This window comes from Oncorhynchus keta, chromosome 4 (genome assembly GCF_023373465.1).
Source record: "Oncorhynchus keta strain PuntledgeMale-10-30-2019 chromosome 4, Oket_V2, whole genome shotgun sequence".
Lineage (NCBI taxonomy): Eukaryota > Metazoa > Chordata > Actinopteri > Salmoniformes > Salmonidae > Oncorhynchus > Oncorhynchus keta.
In genome coordinates this window covers 87,896,942-87,916,759 of record NC_068424.1, presented here as the reverse complement: position 1 = coordinate 87,916,759, position 19,818 = coordinate 87,896,942, and the positions used below count along the sequence as shown (strand labels likewise).

General features: G+C 48.4%; 1 protein-coding gene across 50 annotated transcripts in view; it reads right to left on the bottom strand.

Annotated features, from left to right (window-relative positions):
* Positions 1 to 4,445: 4,445 nt before the first annotated feature.
* Positions 4,446 to 19,818, bottom strand: part of LOC118375535 (non-histone chromosomal protein HMG-14A-like) — a 36,052-nt gene continuing 20,679 nt past the window's right edge. The window contains exons 5-10 of one of the 50 annotated variants that reach the window (XM_052518192.1): positions 9,170 to 9,289; positions 6,389 to 7,597; positions 4,850 to 6,354; positions 4,779 to 4,815; positions 4,671 to 4,707; positions 4,446 to 4,636 (exon numbers count right to left, since the gene is read on the bottom strand). In XM_052518192.1, coding sequence (XP_052374152.1) covers positions 7,550 to 7,597; positions 9,170 to 9,289 — 168 coding nt within the window. In that variant the 3' untranslated portion in view covers positions 4,446 to 4,636; positions 4,671 to 4,707; positions 4,779 to 4,815; positions 4,850 to 6,354; positions 6,389 to 7,549. Of the gene's footprint in view, positions 6,355 to 6,388; positions 7,598 to 9,169; positions 9,290 to 19,818 lie in introns of all 50 variants that reach the window. The other 49 variants (XM_052518206.1, XM_052518216.1, XM_052518224.1 and 46 more) reach the window with 49 other exon arrangements.

Here is a 19,818-nt window from a genome sequence, read left to right as displayed (position 1 = left end):
AGCTAAGGTAACTGAGCTAAACGACTACCGCCCCGTAGCACTCACTTCCGTCATCATGAAGTGCTTTGAGAGACTAGTCAAGGACCATATCACCTCCACCCTACCTGACACCCTAGACCCACTCCAATTTGCTTACCGCTCAAATAGGTCCACAGACGATGCAATCTCAACCACACTGCCCTAACCCACCTGGACAAGAGGAATACCTATGTGAGAATGCTGTTCAGCGACTACAGTTCGGCATTTAACACCATAGTGCCCTCCAAGCTCGTCATCAAGCTTGAGACCCTGGGTCTCGACCCCGCCCTGTGCAACTGGGTACTGGACTTCCTGAGGGGCCGCCCCCAGGTGGTGAGGGTAGGCAACAACATCTCCACCCCGCTGATCCTCAACACTGGGGAACCACAAGGGTGCGTTCTGAGCCCTCTCCTGTACTCCCTGTTCACCCACGACTGCGTGGCCACGCACGCCTCCAACTCAATCATCAAGTTTGCGGACGACACAACAGTGGTGGTCCTTCTGTGCTCAGTTGGTAGAGCATGGCCTTGTAACAGGGTAGTGGGTTCGATTCCCGGGACCACCCATACGTAGAATGTATGCACATGACTGTAAGGGATAAAAGTCTGATAAATGGCATATATTATTATATTATATATTATTATATTATATTTGAGGCTTGGGCGGCCTACAGGGAGGAGGTGAGGGTGGTGTGGTGTCAGGAAAATAACCTCACACTCAATGTCAACAAAACTAAGGAGATGATTGTGGACTTCAGGAAACAGCAGAGGGAACACCCCCCTATCCACATCGATGGAACAGTAGTGGAGAGGGTAGTAAGTTTTAAGTTCCTCGGCGTACACATCACAGACAAACTGAATTGGTCCACCCACACAGACAGCATTGTGAAGAAGGCGCAGCAGCGCCTCTTCAACCTCAGGAGGCTGAAGAAATGTGGCTTGTCACCAAAAGCACTCACAAACTTCTACAGATGCACAATCGAGAGCATCCTGACGGGCTGTATCACCGCCTGGTACAGCAACTGCTCCGCCCACAACCGTAAGGCTCTCCAGAGGGTAGTGAGGTCGGCACAACGCATCACCGGGGGCAAACTACCTGCCCTCCAGGACACCTACACCACCTGATGTCACAGGAAGGCCATAAAGTTTATCAAGGACATCAACCACCCGAACCACTGCCTGTTCACCCCGCTATCATCCAGAAGGCGAGGTCAGTAATAATAATAATATATAATATATGCCATTTAGCAGACGCTTTTATCCAAAGCGACTTACAGTCATGTGTGCATACATTCTACGTATGGGTGGTCCCGGGAATCGAACCCACTACCCTGGCGTTACAAGCGCCATGCTCTACCAACTGAGCTACAGAAGGACCAGTACAGGTGCATCAAAGCTGGGACCGAGAGACTGAAAAACAGCTTCTATCTCAAGGCCATCAGACTGTTAAACAGCCACCACTAACATTGAATGGCTGCTGCCAACACGCTGACTCAACTCCAGCCACTTTAATAATGGGAATTGATGGGAAATGATGTAAAATATATCACTAGCCACTTTAAACAATGCTATCTAATATAATGTTTACATACCCTACATTATTCATCTCATATGTATACATATATACTGTACTCTATATCATCGACTGCATCCTTATGTAATACATGTATCACTAGCCACTTTAACTATGCCACTTTGTTTACATACTCATCTCATATGTATATACTGTACTCAATACCATCTACTGTATCTTGCCTATGCTGCTCTGTACCATCACTGATTCATATATCTTTATGTACATATTCTTTATCCCCTTACACTTGTGTCTATAAGGTAGTAGTTTTGCAATTGTTAGCTAGATTACTTGTTGGTTATTACTGCATTGTCGGAACTAGAAGCACAAGCATTTCGCTACACTCGCACTAACATCTGCTAACCATGTGTATGTGACAAAGAAAATTAGATGTGATTTTGATATGTGCTGAGAGAAGGACAATGTACCGTCTAGCCATACTCCCAAGTACTTGTATGAGGTGACTACCTCAAGCTCTAAACCCTCAGAGGTAGTAATCACACCTGTGGGGAGAGGGGCATTCTTCTTACCAAACCACATTTGTTTTGGAGGTGTTCAGAACAAAGTTAAGGGCAGAGAAAGATAGTCTATGTGCGCTAGTTCTATGCTTCCGTTCTTGTCTTTTACTTTCGGTTTTGTACACCAGCTTCAAACAAAATATTTTTGGTTATGTAAAAGATTTTAAAATTAAGGTGAAATAAATACAAAATATTTCACAGCGGTTTAGATGGTACAATGATTCTCTACACTAAACCTGCTTGTTTTGTCAAACTGAAATTAGGCCAACTATTAGCAATTCTTTTTGCATAGTACAGGAAATGGCACCTTTCTGCATCGTACAGGAAATGGCACCTTTCTGCATAGTACATCTTTAAGGGTAGCTTTAGCATAGCTTAACTTCCTCCAGTGGGAAGTAATCGGTCAACCATATTTTCAGAGTAGCTTCCCCAACTAGTAATTCTATGTATATGGGTTCCTGATTCTGACTCAGCTGTCAGTGTGGGTGCAGGATTCTGTTCCAGCCAATCACACAAGTAATACATTCCTCATTGATGATCAGTTGCATCAAGTGTCATTGCTTGATTGGAACAGAAGCCTGCTGTCACACCAACTCTTAGCCCTCTGCAGATAAGACTCACCCTGCTCTCACAGCGGATACAGCACAATGCTAGTGGTCATAAACATAACTACACTCTCCACAACGAGACAAAATGGAGCCTGCTCTTAGAAGAGGCTCCTCCAATACTTTTACAATGCAATACTTTTCTTCCTTCCCTATTTTTATTGGTTCTATCAAAAGGTATCACTTTTTTTTAATTGGTAGATTTATCTCAGAGGTAAAATCAAATCAAATTGTATTGGTCACATACACATGGTTAGCAGATGTTAATGCGAGTGTAGCGAAATGCTTGTGCTTCTAGTTCCGACAATGCAGTAATAACCAATGAGTAATCTAGATAACAATTCCAAAACTACTACCTTATAGACACAAGTGTAAAGGGATAAAGAATATGTACATAAAGATATATGAATGAGTGATGGTACAGAGCGGCATAGGCAAGATGCAGTAGATGGTATTGAGTGCAGTATATACATATGAGATGAGTAATGTAGGGTATGTACACATTATATAAAGTGGCATTGTTTAAAGTGGCTAGTGATATATTTCCCATCAATTCCCATTAAAGTGGCTAGTGATATATTTCCCATCAATTCCCATTATTAAAGTGGCTTAAAGTGGCTGGAGTTGGGTCAGTGTCAATGACAGTGTGTTGGCAGCAGCCACTCAATGTTAGTGGTGGCTGTTTAACAGTCTGATGGCCTTGAGATAGAAGCTGTTTTTCAGTCTCTCGGTCCCAGCTTTGATGCACCTGTACTGACCTCGCCTTCTGGATGATATCGGGGTGAACAGGCAGTGGCTCGGGTGGTTGATGTCCTTGATGATCTTTATGGCCTTCCTGTGACATCGGGTGGTGTAGGTGTCCTGGAGGGCAGGTAGTTTGCCCCCGGTGATGCGTTGTGCAGACCTCACTACCCTCTGGAGAGCCTTACGGTTGAGGGCGGAGCAGTTGCCGTACCAGGCGGTGATACAGCCCGACAGGATGCTCTCGATTGTGCATCTGTAGAAGTTTGTGAGTGCTTTTGGTGACAAGCCGAATTTCTTCAGCCTCCTGAGGTTGAAGAGGCGCTGCTGCGCCTTCTACTGGTCCTTCTGTAGCTCAGTTGGTAGAGCATGGCGCTTGTAACGCCAGGGTAGTGGGTTCGATTCCCGGGACCACCCATACGTAGAATGTATGCACACATGACTGTAAGTCGCTTTGGATAAAAGTGTCTGCTAAATGGCATATATTATTATTATATTATTCTTCACGAAGCTGTGTGTGGGTGGACCATGTCAGGTAGGCATGTTATAAATGCGTTGAGAACTGAGACCCAGGCTTTTCAGTGCCATAGAGCATTTTACCTAACAGAGCAGCTGTGAGGAGACATGTGGTTAACATTAACACTGTAGGTCCTAGTCCTGGACTAAACACACATCAAGGAGAACAGTTAATAAACCAGGACGAAGGCAGAACCCTAGGAGAACCAAGCATTTCACTACACCCGCAATAACATCTGCTAAATGTGTGTATGTGACCAATAAAATTAGATTTGAAAAGGCATGAGAATGGAGAATCCCGGAGTAGGATTAATGTTCCTGAAAAAAACATCCCTAGTTTTCCTTCTGGATTAGTCAAGAGCTAAGTTCACACCTGTGAGTGAAGCCACAACAGACCTATAACAGCCTTCACACAGAATAACATTTGAATTCAAACCAAACTACCCCGGGCTAGGATGTAAAAGACTCAACAACGTTTTGAGGAAAATTGACAGGACTCGTTTTATTGGAGAATTCCAGAACATCAGAGGGACAGAGACTCCTGCACACGTCAGAGAACCTCTTATCTAAAACAAACTGTGTGTTTAGAAAACCAGCAAGATGGAAAGCTGTTGCACACATGGCTGCTGTCGTCGTGGAGACATGATGTCACTGTTACAGGGTCACCTAGGAGACATGCATGTCACTGTTACAGGGTCACCTAGGAGACATGCATGATGTCACTGTTACAGGGTCACCTAGGAGACATGCATGTCACTGTTACAGGGTCACCTAGGAGACATGCATGATGTCACTGTTACAGGATCACCTAGGAGACATGCATGATGTCACTGTTACAGGGTCACCTAGGAGACATGCATGTCACTGTTACAGGGTCACCTAGGAGACATGCATGATGTCACTGTTACAGGGTCGCCTAGGAGACATGCATGATGTCACTGTTACAGGGTCACCTAGGAGACATGCATGATGTCACTGTTACAGGGTCACCTAGGAGACATGCATGTCACTGTTACAGGGTCACCTAGGAGACATGCATGTCACTGTTACAGGGTCGCCTAGGAGACATCATGTCACTGTTACAGGGTCACCTAGGAGACATGCATGTCACTGTCACAGGGTCACCTAGGAGACATGCATGTCACTGTTACAGGGTCACCTAGGAGACATGCATGTCACTGTTACAGGGTCGCCTAGGAGACATGCATGTCACTGTTACAGGGTCGCCTAGGAGACATCATGTCACTGTTACAGGGTCGCCTAGGAGACATGCATGTCACTGTTACAGGGTCGCCTAGGAGACATCATGTCACTGTTACAGGGTCGCCTAGGAGACATGCATGTCACTGTTACAGGGTCGCCTAGGAGACATCATGTCACTGTTACAGGGTCACCTAGGAGACATGCATGTCACTGTTACAGGGTCGCCTAGGAGACATGCATGTCACTGTTACAGGGTCGCCTAGGAGACATCATGTCACTGTTACAGGGTTGCCTAGGAGACATGCATGATGTCACTGTTACAGGGTCGCCTAGGAGACATGCATGATGTCACTGTTACAGGGTCACCTAGGAGACATGCATGTCACTGTTACAGGGTCACCTAGGAGACATGCATGTCACTGTTACAGGGTCGCCTTGGAGACATGCATGTCACTGTTACAGGGTCGCCTAGGAGACATGCATGTCACTGTTACAGGGTCGCGTAGGAGACATCATGTCACTGTTACAGTGTCGCCTTGGAGACATGCATGTCACTGTTACAGGGTCGCGTAGGAGACATCATGTCACTGTTACAGGGTCGCCTAGGAGACATGCATGTCACTGTTACAGGGTCACCTAGGAGACATGCATGTCACTGTTACAGGGTCACCTAGGAGACATGCATGTCACTGTTACAGGGTCGCCTAGGAGACATGCATGTCACTGTTACAGGGTCGCCTAGGAGACATCATGTCACTGTTACAGGGTCACCTAGGAGACATGCATGTCACTGTTACAGGGTCGCGTAGGAGACATCATGTCACTGTTACAGGGTCACCTAGGAGACATGCATGTCACTGTCACAGGGTCACCTAGGAGACATGCATGATGTCACTGTTACAGGGTCGCGTAGGAGACATGCATGTCACTGTTACAGGGTCGCCTAGGAGACATGCATGTCACTGTTACAGGGTCGCCTAGGAGACATGCATGTCACTGTTACAGGGTCGCCTAGGAGACATCATGTCACTGTTACAGGGTCACCTAGGAGACATGCATGATGTCACTGTTACAGGGTCGCGTAGGAGACATCATGTCACTGTTACAGGGTCGCGTAGGAGACATCATGTCACTGTTACAGGGTCGCCTAGGAGACATGCATGTCACTGTTACAGGGTCGCCTAGGAGACATGCATGTCACTGTTACAGGGTCACCTAGGAGACATCATGTCACTGTTACAGGGTCGCGTAGGAGACATGCATGTCACTGTTACAGGGTCGCGTAGGAGACATCATGTCACTGTTACAGGGTCACCTAGGAGACATCATGTCACTGTTACAGGGTCGCGTAGGAGACATCATGTCACTGTTACAGGGTCGCCTAGGAGACATGCATGTCACTGTTACAGGGTCACCTAGGAGACATGCATGTCACTGTTACAGGGTCACCTAGGAGACATGCATGTCACTGTTACAGGGTCGCCTAGGAGACATGCATGTCACTGTTACAGGGTCGCCTAGGAGACATCATGTCACTGTTACAGGGTCACCCAGGAGACATGCATGTCACTGTTACAGGGTCGCCTAGGAGACATGCATGTCACTGTTACAGGGTCACCTAGGAGACATGCATGTCACTGTTACAGGGTCGCCTAGGAGACATGCATGTCACTGTTACAGGGTCGCCTAGGAGACATCATGTCACTGTTACAGGGTCACCCAGGAGACATGCATGTCACTGTTACAGGGTCGCCTAGGAGACATGCATGTCACTGTTACAGGGTCACCTAGGAGACATGCATGTCACTGTTACAGGGTCGCCTAGGAGACATGCATGTCACTGTTACAGGGTCGCCTTGGAGACATGCATGTCACTGTGCCCGGAATTTCTCTCTTCCTCTTCCTTATTGGACAACACACTTTCAACACGCTTAGAACATGTTTCATGTAAAAACAGGAACATTTAGACAAAGCAAAAGGAACTCACTGCACATAACAGACGGGATCAAAACAGTTAATCATCCAGGAATAAGGTAGAACCCCAGGAGAACCAACTGTGGAGGAGGGGGGCACAGGAACACAACTCACTATGGGACGGGACACGCTGTGCTTCTTACACAATCATCAAATGCTGTTTCATTAAAAAACATTTTAGTGTGTTCATCTTGCCTGCAGACACTTTGTTGATATGACCACTGCAGATCTGCATTATATTACTCAGCTTTGCTTTGTGCTAAAAATCTGTACGGATAGTAGATAGTATACTTATAAAATCACTGATAAAAATATTCCTCTGTTAACAATACGCCTTGGAGGGGGACCACGAACACTGGGGCAGGCTGGGGGGGGGTCGGAGGTCAGGGGTCGGCAGTGTTGCTACTCAGACTTGGCTTCCTCCTTCTCCGCCTCGGGAGCATCCTCCATCTGCAGGGTCAGAGGTTAGAGGTCAGTAGAACAACCTGACATTCCTGTTGGTAGTTTCTCATCCTAAAACAGGAGCTTATCTCTGCCATCAAGCTGACCAATGTCTTCTAATGTCCCTTTATGACCAGCATCATGTCCTCTACAGTCCATGATGTCTTTATGACCAGCATCAGGTCCTCTACAGTCCATGTCTTTATGACCAGCCCCATGTCCTCTACAGTCCATGATGTCTTTATGACCAGCCCCATGTCCTCTACAGTCCATGATGTCTTTATGACCAGCATCAGGTCCTCTACAGTCCATGTCTTTATGACCAGCCCCATGTCCTCTACAGTCCATGATGTCTTTATGACCAGCCCCATGTCCTCTACAGTCCATGATGTCTTTATGACCAGCATCATGTCCTCTACAGTCCATGATGTCTTTATGACCAGCATCAGGTCCTCTACAGTCCATGATGTCTTTATGACCAGCATCATGTCCTCTACAGTCCATGATGTCTTTATGACCAGCATCATGTCCTCTACAGTCCATGATGTCTTTATGACCAGCATCATGTCCTCTACAGTCCATGATGTCTTTATGACCAGCCCCATGTCCTCTACAGTCCATGATGTCTTTATGACCAGCATCATGTCCTCTACAGTCCATGATGTCTTTATGACCAGCATCATGTCCTCTACAGTCCATGATGTCTTTATGACCAGCATCATGTCCTCTACAGTCCATGATGTCTTTATGACCAGCATCATGTCCTCTACAGTCCATGATGTCTTTATGACCAGCATCATGTCCTCTACAGTCCATGATGTCTTTATGACCAGCATCATGTCCTCTACAGTCCATGATGTCTTTATGACCAGCCCCATGTCCTCTACAGTCCATGATGTCTTTATGACCAGCATCATGTCCTCTACAGTCCATGTCTTTATGACCAGCCCCATGTCCTCTACAGTCCATGATGTCTTTATGACCAGCATCATGTCCTCTACAGTCCATGATGTCTTTATGACCAGCCCCATGTCCTCTACAGTCCATGATGTCTTTATGACCAGCCCCATGTCCTCTACAGTCCATGATGTCTTTATGACCAGCCCCATGTCCTCTACAGTCCATGATGTCTTTATGACCAGCCCCATGTCCTCTACAGTCCATGATGTCTTTATGACCAGCCCCATGTCCTCTACAGTCCATGATGTCTTTATGACCAGCATCATGTCCTCTACAGTCCATGATCTCTTTATGACCAGCATCATGTCCTCTACAGTCCATGATGTCTTTATGACCAGCATCATGTCCTCTACAGTCCATGATGTCTTTATGACCAGCATCATGTCCTCTACAGTCCATGATGTCGTTATGACCAGCATCATGTCCTCTACAGTCCATGATGTCTTTATGACCAGCATCATGTCCTCTAGCATGACACTTGCAACACCAGGGTTGCAAGTGGGGGACCCACGGGGGACCAGTATGAAAATGTGCGCACTCACAACTGTAAGTCGCTCTGGATAAGAGCAACTACTAAATGACTCAAAGGTTAAAAATGTCCAGTATAGTGGTGTATATTACCTGGTTGGTCTTGGCATCTCCGTTCTCAGAGTGGTTCTCCTCAGCAGCCTCTGCGTTCTCCTTCGCTGCTGCCTTCTTAGTTTTCTTCTCCTCCTTCTTGTCGTTCACAGCCTTCTCTTTCTGGGTGGGGGGGGTGACAGACATTATCTACAGAGCCTTCTCTTTCTGGGTGGGGGGGGGGTGACAGGCATTATCTACAGAGCCTTCTCTTTCTGGGTGGGGGGTGATTATCTACAGAGCCTTCTCTTTCTGGGTGGGGGGATGACAGACATTATCTACAGAGCCTTCTCTTTCTGGGTGGGGGGATGACAGACATTATCTACAGAGCCTTCTCTTTCTGGGTGGGGGGATGACAGACATTATCTACAGAGCCTTCTCTTTCTGGGTGGGGGGATGACAGACATTATCTACAGAGCCTTCTCTTTCTGGGTGGGGGGGATGACAGACATTATCTACAGAGCCTTCTCTTTCTGGGTGGGGGGTGACAGACATTATCTACAGAGCCTTCTCTTTCTGGGTGGGGGGATGACAGACATTATCTACAGAGCCTTCTCTTTCTGGGTGGGGGATGACAGACATTATCTACAGAGCCTTCTCTTTCTGGGTGGGGGGATGACAGACATTATCTACAGAGCCTTCTCTTTCTGGGTGGGGGGATGACAGACATTATCTACAGAGCCTTCTCTTTCTGGGTGGGGGGATGACAGACATTATCTACAGAGCCTTCTCTTTCTGGGTGGGGGATGACAGACATTATCTACAGAGCCTTCTCTTTCTGGGTGGGGGGATGACAGACATTATCTACAGAGCCTTCTCTTTCTGGGTGGGGGGATGACATTATCTACAGAGCCTTCTCTTTCTGGGTGGGGGGATGACAGACATTATCTACAGAGCCTTCTCTTTCTGGGTGGGGGGATGACAGACATTATCTACAGAGCCTTCTCTTTCTGGGTGGGGGGATGACAGACATTATCTACAGAGCCTTCTCTTTCTGGGTGGGGGGGATGACAGACATTATCTACAGAGCCTTCTCTTTCTGGGTGGGGGGATGACAGACATTATCTACAGAGCCTTCTCTTTCTGGGTGGGGGGGATGACAGACATTATCTACAGAGCCTTCTCTTTCTGGGTGGGGGATGACAGAGCCTTCTCTTTCTGGGTGGGGGGATGACAGACATTATCTACAGAGCCTTCTCTTTCTGGGTGGGGGGATGACAGACATTATCTACAGAGCCTTCTCTTTCTGGGTGGGGGGATGACAGACATTATCTACAGAGCCTTCTCTTTCTGGGTGGGGGGATGACAGACATTATCTACAGAGCCTTCTCTTTCTGGGTGGGGATGACAGACATTATCTACAGAGCCTTCTCTTTCTGGGTGGGGGGGATGACAGACATTATCTACAGAGCCTTCTCTTTCTGGGTGGGGGGATGACAGACATTATCTACAGAGCCTTCTCTTTCTGGGTGGGGGGGGATGACAGACATTATCTACAGAGCCTTCTCTTTCTGGGTGGGGGGGATGACAGACATTATCTACAGAGCCTTCTCTTTCTGGGTGGGGGGATGACAGACATTATCTACAGAGCCTTCTCTTTCTGGGTGGGGGGATGACAGACATTATCTACAGAGCCTTCTCTTTCTGGGTGGGGGGATGACAGACATTATCTACAGAGCCTTCTCTTTCTGGGTGGGGGGATGACAGACATTATCTACAGAGCCTTCTCTTTCTGGGTGGGGGATGACAGACATTATCTACAGAGCCTTCTCTTTCTGGGTGGGGGGATGACAGACATTATCTACAGAGCCTTCTCTTTCTGGGTGGGGGATGACAGACATTATCTACAGAGCCTTCTCTTTCTGGGTGGGGGGATGACAGACATTATCTACAGAGCCTTACAGAGCCTCTTTCTGGGTGGGGGGATGACAGACATTATCTACAGAGCCTTCTCTTTCTGGGTGGGGGGGGATGACAGACATTATCTACAGAGCCTTCTCTTTCTGGGTGGGGGGATGACAGACATTATCTACAGAGCCTTCTCTTTCTGGGTGGGGGGATGACAGACATTATCTACAGAGCCTTCTCTTTCTGGGTGGGGGATGACAGACATTATCTACAGAGCCTTCTCTTTCTGGGTGGGGGGATGACAGACATTATCTACAGAGCCTTCTCTTTCTGGGTGGGGGGATGACAGACATTATCTACAGAGCCTTCTCTTTCTGGGTGGGGGGATGACAGACATTATCTACAGAGCCTTCTCTTTCTGGGTGGGGGGATGAGCCTTCTCTTTCTGGGTGGGGGGATGACATTATCTACAGAGCCTTCTCTTTCTGGGTGGGGGGATGACAGACATTATCTACAGAGCCTTCTCTTTCTGGGTGGGGGGATGACAGACATTATCTACAGAGCCTTCTCTTTCTGGGTGGGGGGATGACAGACATTATCTACAGAGCCTTCTCTTTCTGGGTGGGGGGATGACAGACATTATCTACAGAGCCTTCTCTTTCTGGGTGGGGGGGATGACAGACATTATCTACAGAGCCTTCTCTTTCTGGGTGGGGGGGGTTGACAGACATTATCTACAGAGCCTTCTCTTTCTGGGTGGGGGATGACAGACATTATCTACAGAGCCTTCTCTTTCTGGGTGGGGGGATGACAGACATTATCTACAGAGCCTTCTCTTTCTGGGTGGGGGGATGACAGACATTATCTACAGAGCCTTCTCTTTCTGGGTGGGGGGATGACAGACATTATCTACAGAGCCTTCTCTTTCTGGGTGGGGGGATGACAGACATTATCTACAGAGCCTTCTCTTTCTGGGTGGGGGGGATGACAGACATTATCTACAGAGCCTTCTCTTTCTGGGTGGGGGGATGACAGACATTATCTACAGAGCCTTCTCTTTCTGGGTGGGGGATGACAGACATTATCTACAGAGCCTTCTCTTTCTGGGTGGGGGATGACAGACATTATCTACAGAGCCTTCTCTTTCTGGGTGGGGGGATGACAGACATTATCTACAGAGCCTTCTCTTTCTGGGTGGGGGATGACAGACATTATCTACAGAGCCTTCTCTTTCTGGGTGGGGGGGGGATGACAGACATTATCTACAGAGCCTTCTCTTTCTGGGTGGGGGGGATGACAGACATTATCTACAGAGCCTTCTCTTTCTGGGTGGGGGATGACAGACATTATCTACAGAGCCTTCTCTTTCTGGGTGGGGGATGACAGACATTATCTACAGAGCCTTCTCTTTCTGGGTGGGGGGATGACAGACATTATCTACAGAGCCTTCTCTTTCTGGGTGGGGGATGACAGACATTATCTACAGAGCCTTCTCTTTCTGGGTGGGGGGGGATGACAGACATTATCTACAGAGCCTTCTCTTTCTGGGTGGGGGGATGACAGACATTATCTACAGAGCCTTCTCTTTCTGGGTGGGGGATGACAGACATTATCTACAGAGCCTTCTCTTTCTGGGTGGGGGATGACAGACATTATCTACAGAGCCTTCTCTTTCTGGGTGGGGGGATGACAGACATTATCTACAGAGCCTTCTCTTTCTGGGCGGGGGGGATGACAGACATTATCTACAGAGCCTTCTCTTTCTGGGTGGGGGGATGACAGACATTATCTACAGAGCCTTCTCTTTCTGGGTGGGGGGATGACAGACATTATCTACAGAGCCTTCTCTTTCTGGGTGGGGGGATGACAGACATTATCTACAGAGCCTTCTCTTTCTGGGTGGGGGGATGACAGACATTATCTACAGAGCCTTCTCTTTCTGGGTGGGGGGATGACAGACATTATCTACAGAGCCTTCTCTTTCTGGGTGGGGGGATGACAGACATTATCTACAGAGCCTTCTCTTTCTGGGTGGGGGGATGACAGACATTATCTACAGAGCCTTCTCTTTCTGGGTGGGGGGATGACAGACATTATCTACAGAGCCTTCTCTTTCTGGGTGGGGGGATGACAGACATTATCTACAGAGCCTTCTCTTTCTGGGTGGGGGGGATGACAGACATTATCTACAGAGCCTTCTCTTTCTGGGTGGGGGGGATGACAGACATTATCTACAGAGCCTTCTCTTTCTGGGGGGGGGGATGACAGACATTATCTACAGAGCCTTCTCTTTCTGGGGGGGGATGACAGACATTATCTACAGAGCCTTCTCTTTCTGGGTGGGGGGATGACAGACATTATCTACAGAGCCTTCTCTTTCTGGGTGAGCCTTCTCTTTCTGGGGGATGACAGACATTATCTACAGAGCCTTCTCTTTCTGGGTGGGGGGATGACAGACATTATCTACAGAGCCTTCTCTTTCTGGGTGGGGGGATGACAGACATTATCTACAGAGCCTTCTCTTTCTGGGTGGGGGGATGACAGACATTATCTACAGAGCCTTCTCTTTCTGGGTGGGGGGATGACAGACATTATCTACAGAGCCTTCTCTTTCTGGGTGGGGGATGACAGACATTATCTACAGAGCCTTCTCTTTCTGGGTGGGGGGATGACAGACATTATCTACAGAGCCTTCTCTTTCTGGGTGGGGGATGACAGACATTATCTACAGAGCCTTCTCTTTCTGGGTGGGGGGGATGACAGACATTATCTACAGAGCCTTCTCTTTCTGGGTGGGGGGATGACAGACATTATCTACAGAGCCTTCTCTTTCTGGGTGGGGGGATGACAGACATTATCTACAGAGCCTTCTCTTTCTGGGTGGGGGGATGACAGACATTATCTACAGAGCCTTCTCTTTCTGGGTGGGGGGATGACAGACATTATCTACAGAGCCTTCTCTTTCTGGGTGGGGGGATGACAGACATTATCTACAGAGCCTTCTCTTTCTGGGTGGGGGGATGACAGACATTATCTACAGAGCCTTCTCTTTCTGGGTGGGGGGTGACAGACATTATCTACAGAGCCTTCTCTTTCTGGGGGGGGTCTACAGAGCCTTCTTTCTGGGGGGATGACAGACATTATCTACAGAGCCTTCTCTTTCTGGGTGGGGGGATGACAGACATTATCTACAGAGCCTTCTCTTTCTGGGTGGGGGGATGACAGACATTATCTACAGAGCCTTCTCTTTCTGGGTGGGGGGATGACAGACATTATCTACAGAGCCTTCTCTTTCTGGGTGACAGACATTATCTACAGAGGGGATGACAGACATTATCTACAGAGCCTTCTCTTTCTGGGTGGGGGGGGATGACAGACATTATCTACAGAGCCTTCTCTTTCTGGGTGGGGGGATGACAGACATTATCTACAGAGCCTTCTCTTTCTGGGTGGGGGGATGACAGACATTATCTACAGAGCCTTCTCTTTCTGGGTGGGGGATGACAGACATTATCTACAGAGCCTTCTCTTTCTGGGTGGGGGGATGACAGACATTATCTACAGAGCCTTCTCTTTCTGGGTGGGGGATGACAGACATTATCTACAGAGCCTTCTCTTTCTGGGTGGGGGGATGACAGACATTATCTACAGAGCCTTCTCTTTCTGGGTGGGGGGATGACAGACATTATCTACAGAGCCTTCTCTTTCTGGGTGGGGGTGACAGACATTATCTACAGAGCCTTCTCTTTCTGGGTGGGGGGATGACAGACATTATCTACAGAGCCTTCTCTTTCTGGGTGGGGGTGACAGACATTATCTACAGAGCCTTCTCTTTCTGGGTGGGGGGATGACAGACATTATCTACAGAGCCTTCTCTTTCTGGGTGGGGGGATGACAGACATTATCTACAGAGCCTTCTCTTTCTGGGTGGGGGGATGACAGACATTATCTACAGAGCCTTCTCTTTCTGGGTGGGGGGATGACAGACATTATCTACAGAGCCTTCTCTTTCTGGGTGGGGGGATGACAGACATTATCTACAGAGCCTTCTCTTTCTGGGTGGGGGGATGACAGACATTATCTACAGAGCCTTCTCTTTCTGGGTGGGGGATGACAGACATTATCTACAGAGCCTTCTCTTTCTGGGTGGGGGGATGACAGACATTATCTACAGAGCCTTCTCTTTCTGGGTGGGGGGATGACAGACATTATCTACAGAGCCTTCTCTTTCTGGGTGGGGGATGACATTATCTACAGAGGGGGGATGACAGACATTATCTACAGAGCCTTCTCTTTCTGGGTGGGGGGATGACAGACATTATCTACAGAGCCTTCTCTTTCTGGGTGGGGGGATGACAGACATTATCTACAGAGCCTTCTCTTTCTGGGTGGGGGATGACAGACATTATCTACAGAGCCTTCTCTTTCTGGGTGGGGGGATGACAGACATTATCTACAGAGCCTTCTCTTTCTGGGTGGGGGGATGACAGACATTATCTACAGAGCCTTCTCTTTCTGGGTGGGGGGATGACAGACATTATCTACAGAGCCTTCTCTTTCTGGGTGGGGGGATGACAGACATTATCTACAGAGCCTTCTCTTTCTGGGTGGGGGGATGACAGACATTATCTACAGAGCCTTCTCTTTCTGGGTGGGGGGATGACAGACATTATCTACAGAGCCTTCTCTTTCTGGGTGGGGGGTGACAGACATTATCTACAGAGCCTTCTCTTTCTGGGTGGGGGATGACAGACATTATCTACAGAGCCTTCTCTTTCTGGGTGGGGGATGACAGACATTATCTACAGAGCCTTCTCTTTCTGGGTGGGGGGGGATGACAGACATTATCTACAGAGCCTTCTCTTTCTGGGTGGGGGATGACAGACATTATCTACAGAGCCTTCTCTTTCTGGGTGGGGGGATGACAGACATTATCTACAGAGCCTTCTCTTTCTGGGTGGGGGGATGACAGACATTATCTACAGAGCCTTCTCTTCTTTCTGGGTGGGGGGATGACAGACATTATCTACAGAGCCTTCTCTTTCTGGGTGGGGGGATGACAGACATTATCTACAGAGCCTTCTCTTTCTGGGTGGGGGGATGACAGACATTATCTACAGAGCCTTCTCTTTCTGGGTGGGGGGATGACAGACATTATCTACAGAGCCTTCTCTTTCTGGGTGGGGGGATGACAGACATTATCTACAGAGCCTTCTCTTTCTGGGTGGGGGGTGACAGACATTATCTACAGAGCCTTCTCTTTCTGGGTGGGGGGATGACAGACATTATCTACAGAGCCTTCTCTTTCTGGGTGGGGGGATGACAGACATTATCTACAGAGCCTTCTCTTTCTGGGTGGGGGGGATGACAGACATTATCTACAGAGCCTTCTCTTTCTGGGGGGAGGGATGACAGACATTATCTACAGAGCCTTCTCTTTCTGGGTGGGGGGATGACAGACATTATCTACAGAGCCTTCTCTTTCTGGGTGGGGGGGGATGACAGACATTATCTACAGAGCCTTCTCTTTCTGGGTGGGGGGATGACAGACATTATCTACAGAGCCTTCTCTTTCTGGGTGGGGGGATGACAGACATTATCTACAGAGCCTTCTCTTTCTGGGTGGGGGGATGACAGACATTATCTACAGAGCCTTCTCTTTCTGGGTGGGGGGATGACAGACATTATCTACAGAGCCTTCTCTTTCTGGGTGGGGGGATGACAGACATTATCTACAGAGCCTTCTCTTTCTGGGTGGGGGGATGACAGACATTATCTACAGAGCCTTCTCTTTCTGGGTGGGGGGATGACAGACATTATCTACAGAGCCTTCTCTTTCTGGGTGGGGGGATGACAGACATTATCTACAGAGCCTTCTCTTTCTGGGTGGGGGGATGACAGACATTATCTACAGAGCCTTCTCTTTCTGGGTGGGGGGATGACAGACATTATCTACAGAGCCTTCTCTTTCTGGGTGGGGGGATGACAGACATTATCTACAGAGCCTTCTCTTTCTGGGTGGGGGATGACAGACATTATCTACAGAGCCTTCTCTTTCTGGGTGGGGGGATGACAGACATTATCTACAGGGGGATGACAGACATTATCTACAGAGCCTTCTCTTTCTGGGTGGGGGATGACAGACATTATCTACAGAGCCTTCTCTTTCTGGGTGGGGGATGACAGACATTATCTACAGAGCCTTCTCTTTCTGGGTGGGGGATGACAGACATTATCTACAGAGCCTTCTCTTTCTGGGTGGGGGATGACAGACATTATCTACAGAGCCTTCTCTTTCTGGGTGGGGGGATGACAGACATTATCTACAGAGCCTTCTCTTTCTGGGTGGGGGGATGACAGACATTATCTACAGAGCCTTCTCTTTCTGGGTGGGGGATGACAGACATTATCTACAGAGCCTTCTCTTTCTGGGTGGGGGGATGACAGACATTATCTACAGAGCCTTCTCTTTCTGGGTGGGGGGATGACAGACATTATCTACAGAGCCTTCTCTTTCTGGGTGGGGGGATGACAGACATTATCTACAGAGCCTTCTCTTTCTGGGTGGGGGGATGACAGACATTATCTACAGAGCCTTCTCTTTCTGGGTGGGGGGATGACAGACATTATCTACAGAGCCTTCTCTTTCTGGGTGGGGGGGATGACAGACATTATCTACAGAGCCTTCTCTTTCTGGGTGGGGGATGACAGACATTATCTACAGAGCCTTCTCTTTCTGGGCGGGGGGGATGACAGACATTATCTACAGAGCCTTCTCTTTCTGGGTGGGGGGATGACAGACATTATCTACAGAGCCTTCTCTTTCTGGGTGGGGGGATGACAGACATTATCTACAGAGCCTTCTCTTTCTGGGTGGGGGGGATGACAGACATTATCTACAGAGCCTTCTCTTTCTGGGTGGGGGGATGACAGACATTATCTACAGAGCCTTCTCTTTCTGGGTGGGGGGATGACAGACATTATCTACAGAGCCTTCTCTTTCTGGGTGGGGGGATGACAGACATTATCTACAGAGCCTTCTCTTTCTGGGTGGGGGATGACAGACATTATCTACAGAGCCTTCTCTTTCTGGGTGGGGGGGGATGACAGACATTATCTACAGAGCCTTCTCTTTCTGGGTGGGGGGATGACAGACATTATCTACAGAGCCTTCTCTTTCTGGGTGGGGGGATGACAGACATTATCTACAGAGCCTTCTCTTTCTGGGTGGGGGATGACAGACATTATCTACAGAGCCTTCTCTTTCTGGGTGGGGGGATGACAGACATTATCTACAGAGCCTTCTCTTTCTGGGTGGGGGGATGACAGACATTATCTACAGAGCCTTCTCTTTCTGGGTGGGGGGATGACAGACATTATCTACAGAGCCTTCTCTTTCTGGGTGGGGGGGATGACAGACATTATCTACAGAGCCTTCTCTTTCTGGGTGGGGGGGATGACAGACATTATCTACAGAGCCTTCTCTTTCTGGGTGGGGGGATGACAGACATTATCTACAGAGCCTTCTCTTTCTGGGTGGGGGATGACAGACATTATCTACAGAGCCTTCTCTTTCTGGGTGGGGGGATGACAGACATTATCTACAGAGCCTTCTCTTTCTGGGTGGGGGATGACAGACATTATCTACAGAGCCTTCTCTTTCTGGGTGGGGGGATGACAGACATTATCTACAGAGCCTTCTCTTTCTGGGTGGGGGGGATGACAGACATTATCTACAGAGCCTTCTCTTTCTGGGTGGGGGATGACAGACATTATCTACAGAGCCTTCTCTTTCTGGGTGGGGGGATGACAGACATTATCTACAGAGCCTTCTCTTTCTGGGTGGGGGGATGACAGACATTATCTACAGAGCCTTCTCTTTCTGGGTGGGGGGATGACAGACATTATCTACAGAGCCTTCTCTTTCTGGGTGGGGGGATGACAGACATTATCTACAGAGCCTTCTCTTTCTGGGTGGGGGGATGACAGACATTATCTACAGAGCCTTCTCTTTCTGGGTGGGGGGATGACAGACATTATCTACAGAGCCTTCTCTTTCTGGGTGGGGGGATGACAGACATTATCTACAGAGCCTTCTCTTTCTGGGTGGGGGGATGACAGACATTATCTACAGAGCCTTCTCTTTCTGGGTGGGGGGATGACAGACATTATCTACAGAGCCTTCTCTTTCTGGGTGGGGGGATGACAGACATTATCTACAGAGCCTTCTCTTTCTGGGTGGGGGGATGACAGACATTATCTACAGAGCCTTCTCTTTCTGGGTGGGGGATGACAGACATTATCTACAGAGCCTTCTCTTTCTGGGTGGGGGATGACAGACATTATCTACAGAGCCTTCTCTTTCTGGGTGGGGGGGATGACAGACATTATCTACAGAGCCTTCTCTTTCTGGGTGGGGGGGATGACAGACATTATCTACAGAGCCTTCTCTTTCTGGGTGGGGGGGGGATGACAGACATTATCTACAGAGCCTTCTCTTTCTGGGTGGGGGGGGATGACAGACATTATCTACAGAGCCTTCTCTTTCTGGGTGGGGGGATGAAAGACATTATCTACAGAGCCTTCTCTTTCTGGGTGGGGGATGACAGACATTATCTACAGAGCCTTCTCTTTCTGGGTGGGGGATGACAGACATTATCTACAGAGCCTTCTCTTTCTGGGTGGGGGGATGACAGACATTATCTACAGAGCCTTCTCTTTCTGGGTGGGGGGATGACAGACATTATCTACAGAGCCTTCTCTTTCTGGGTGGGGGGGGATGACAGACATTATCTACAGAGCCT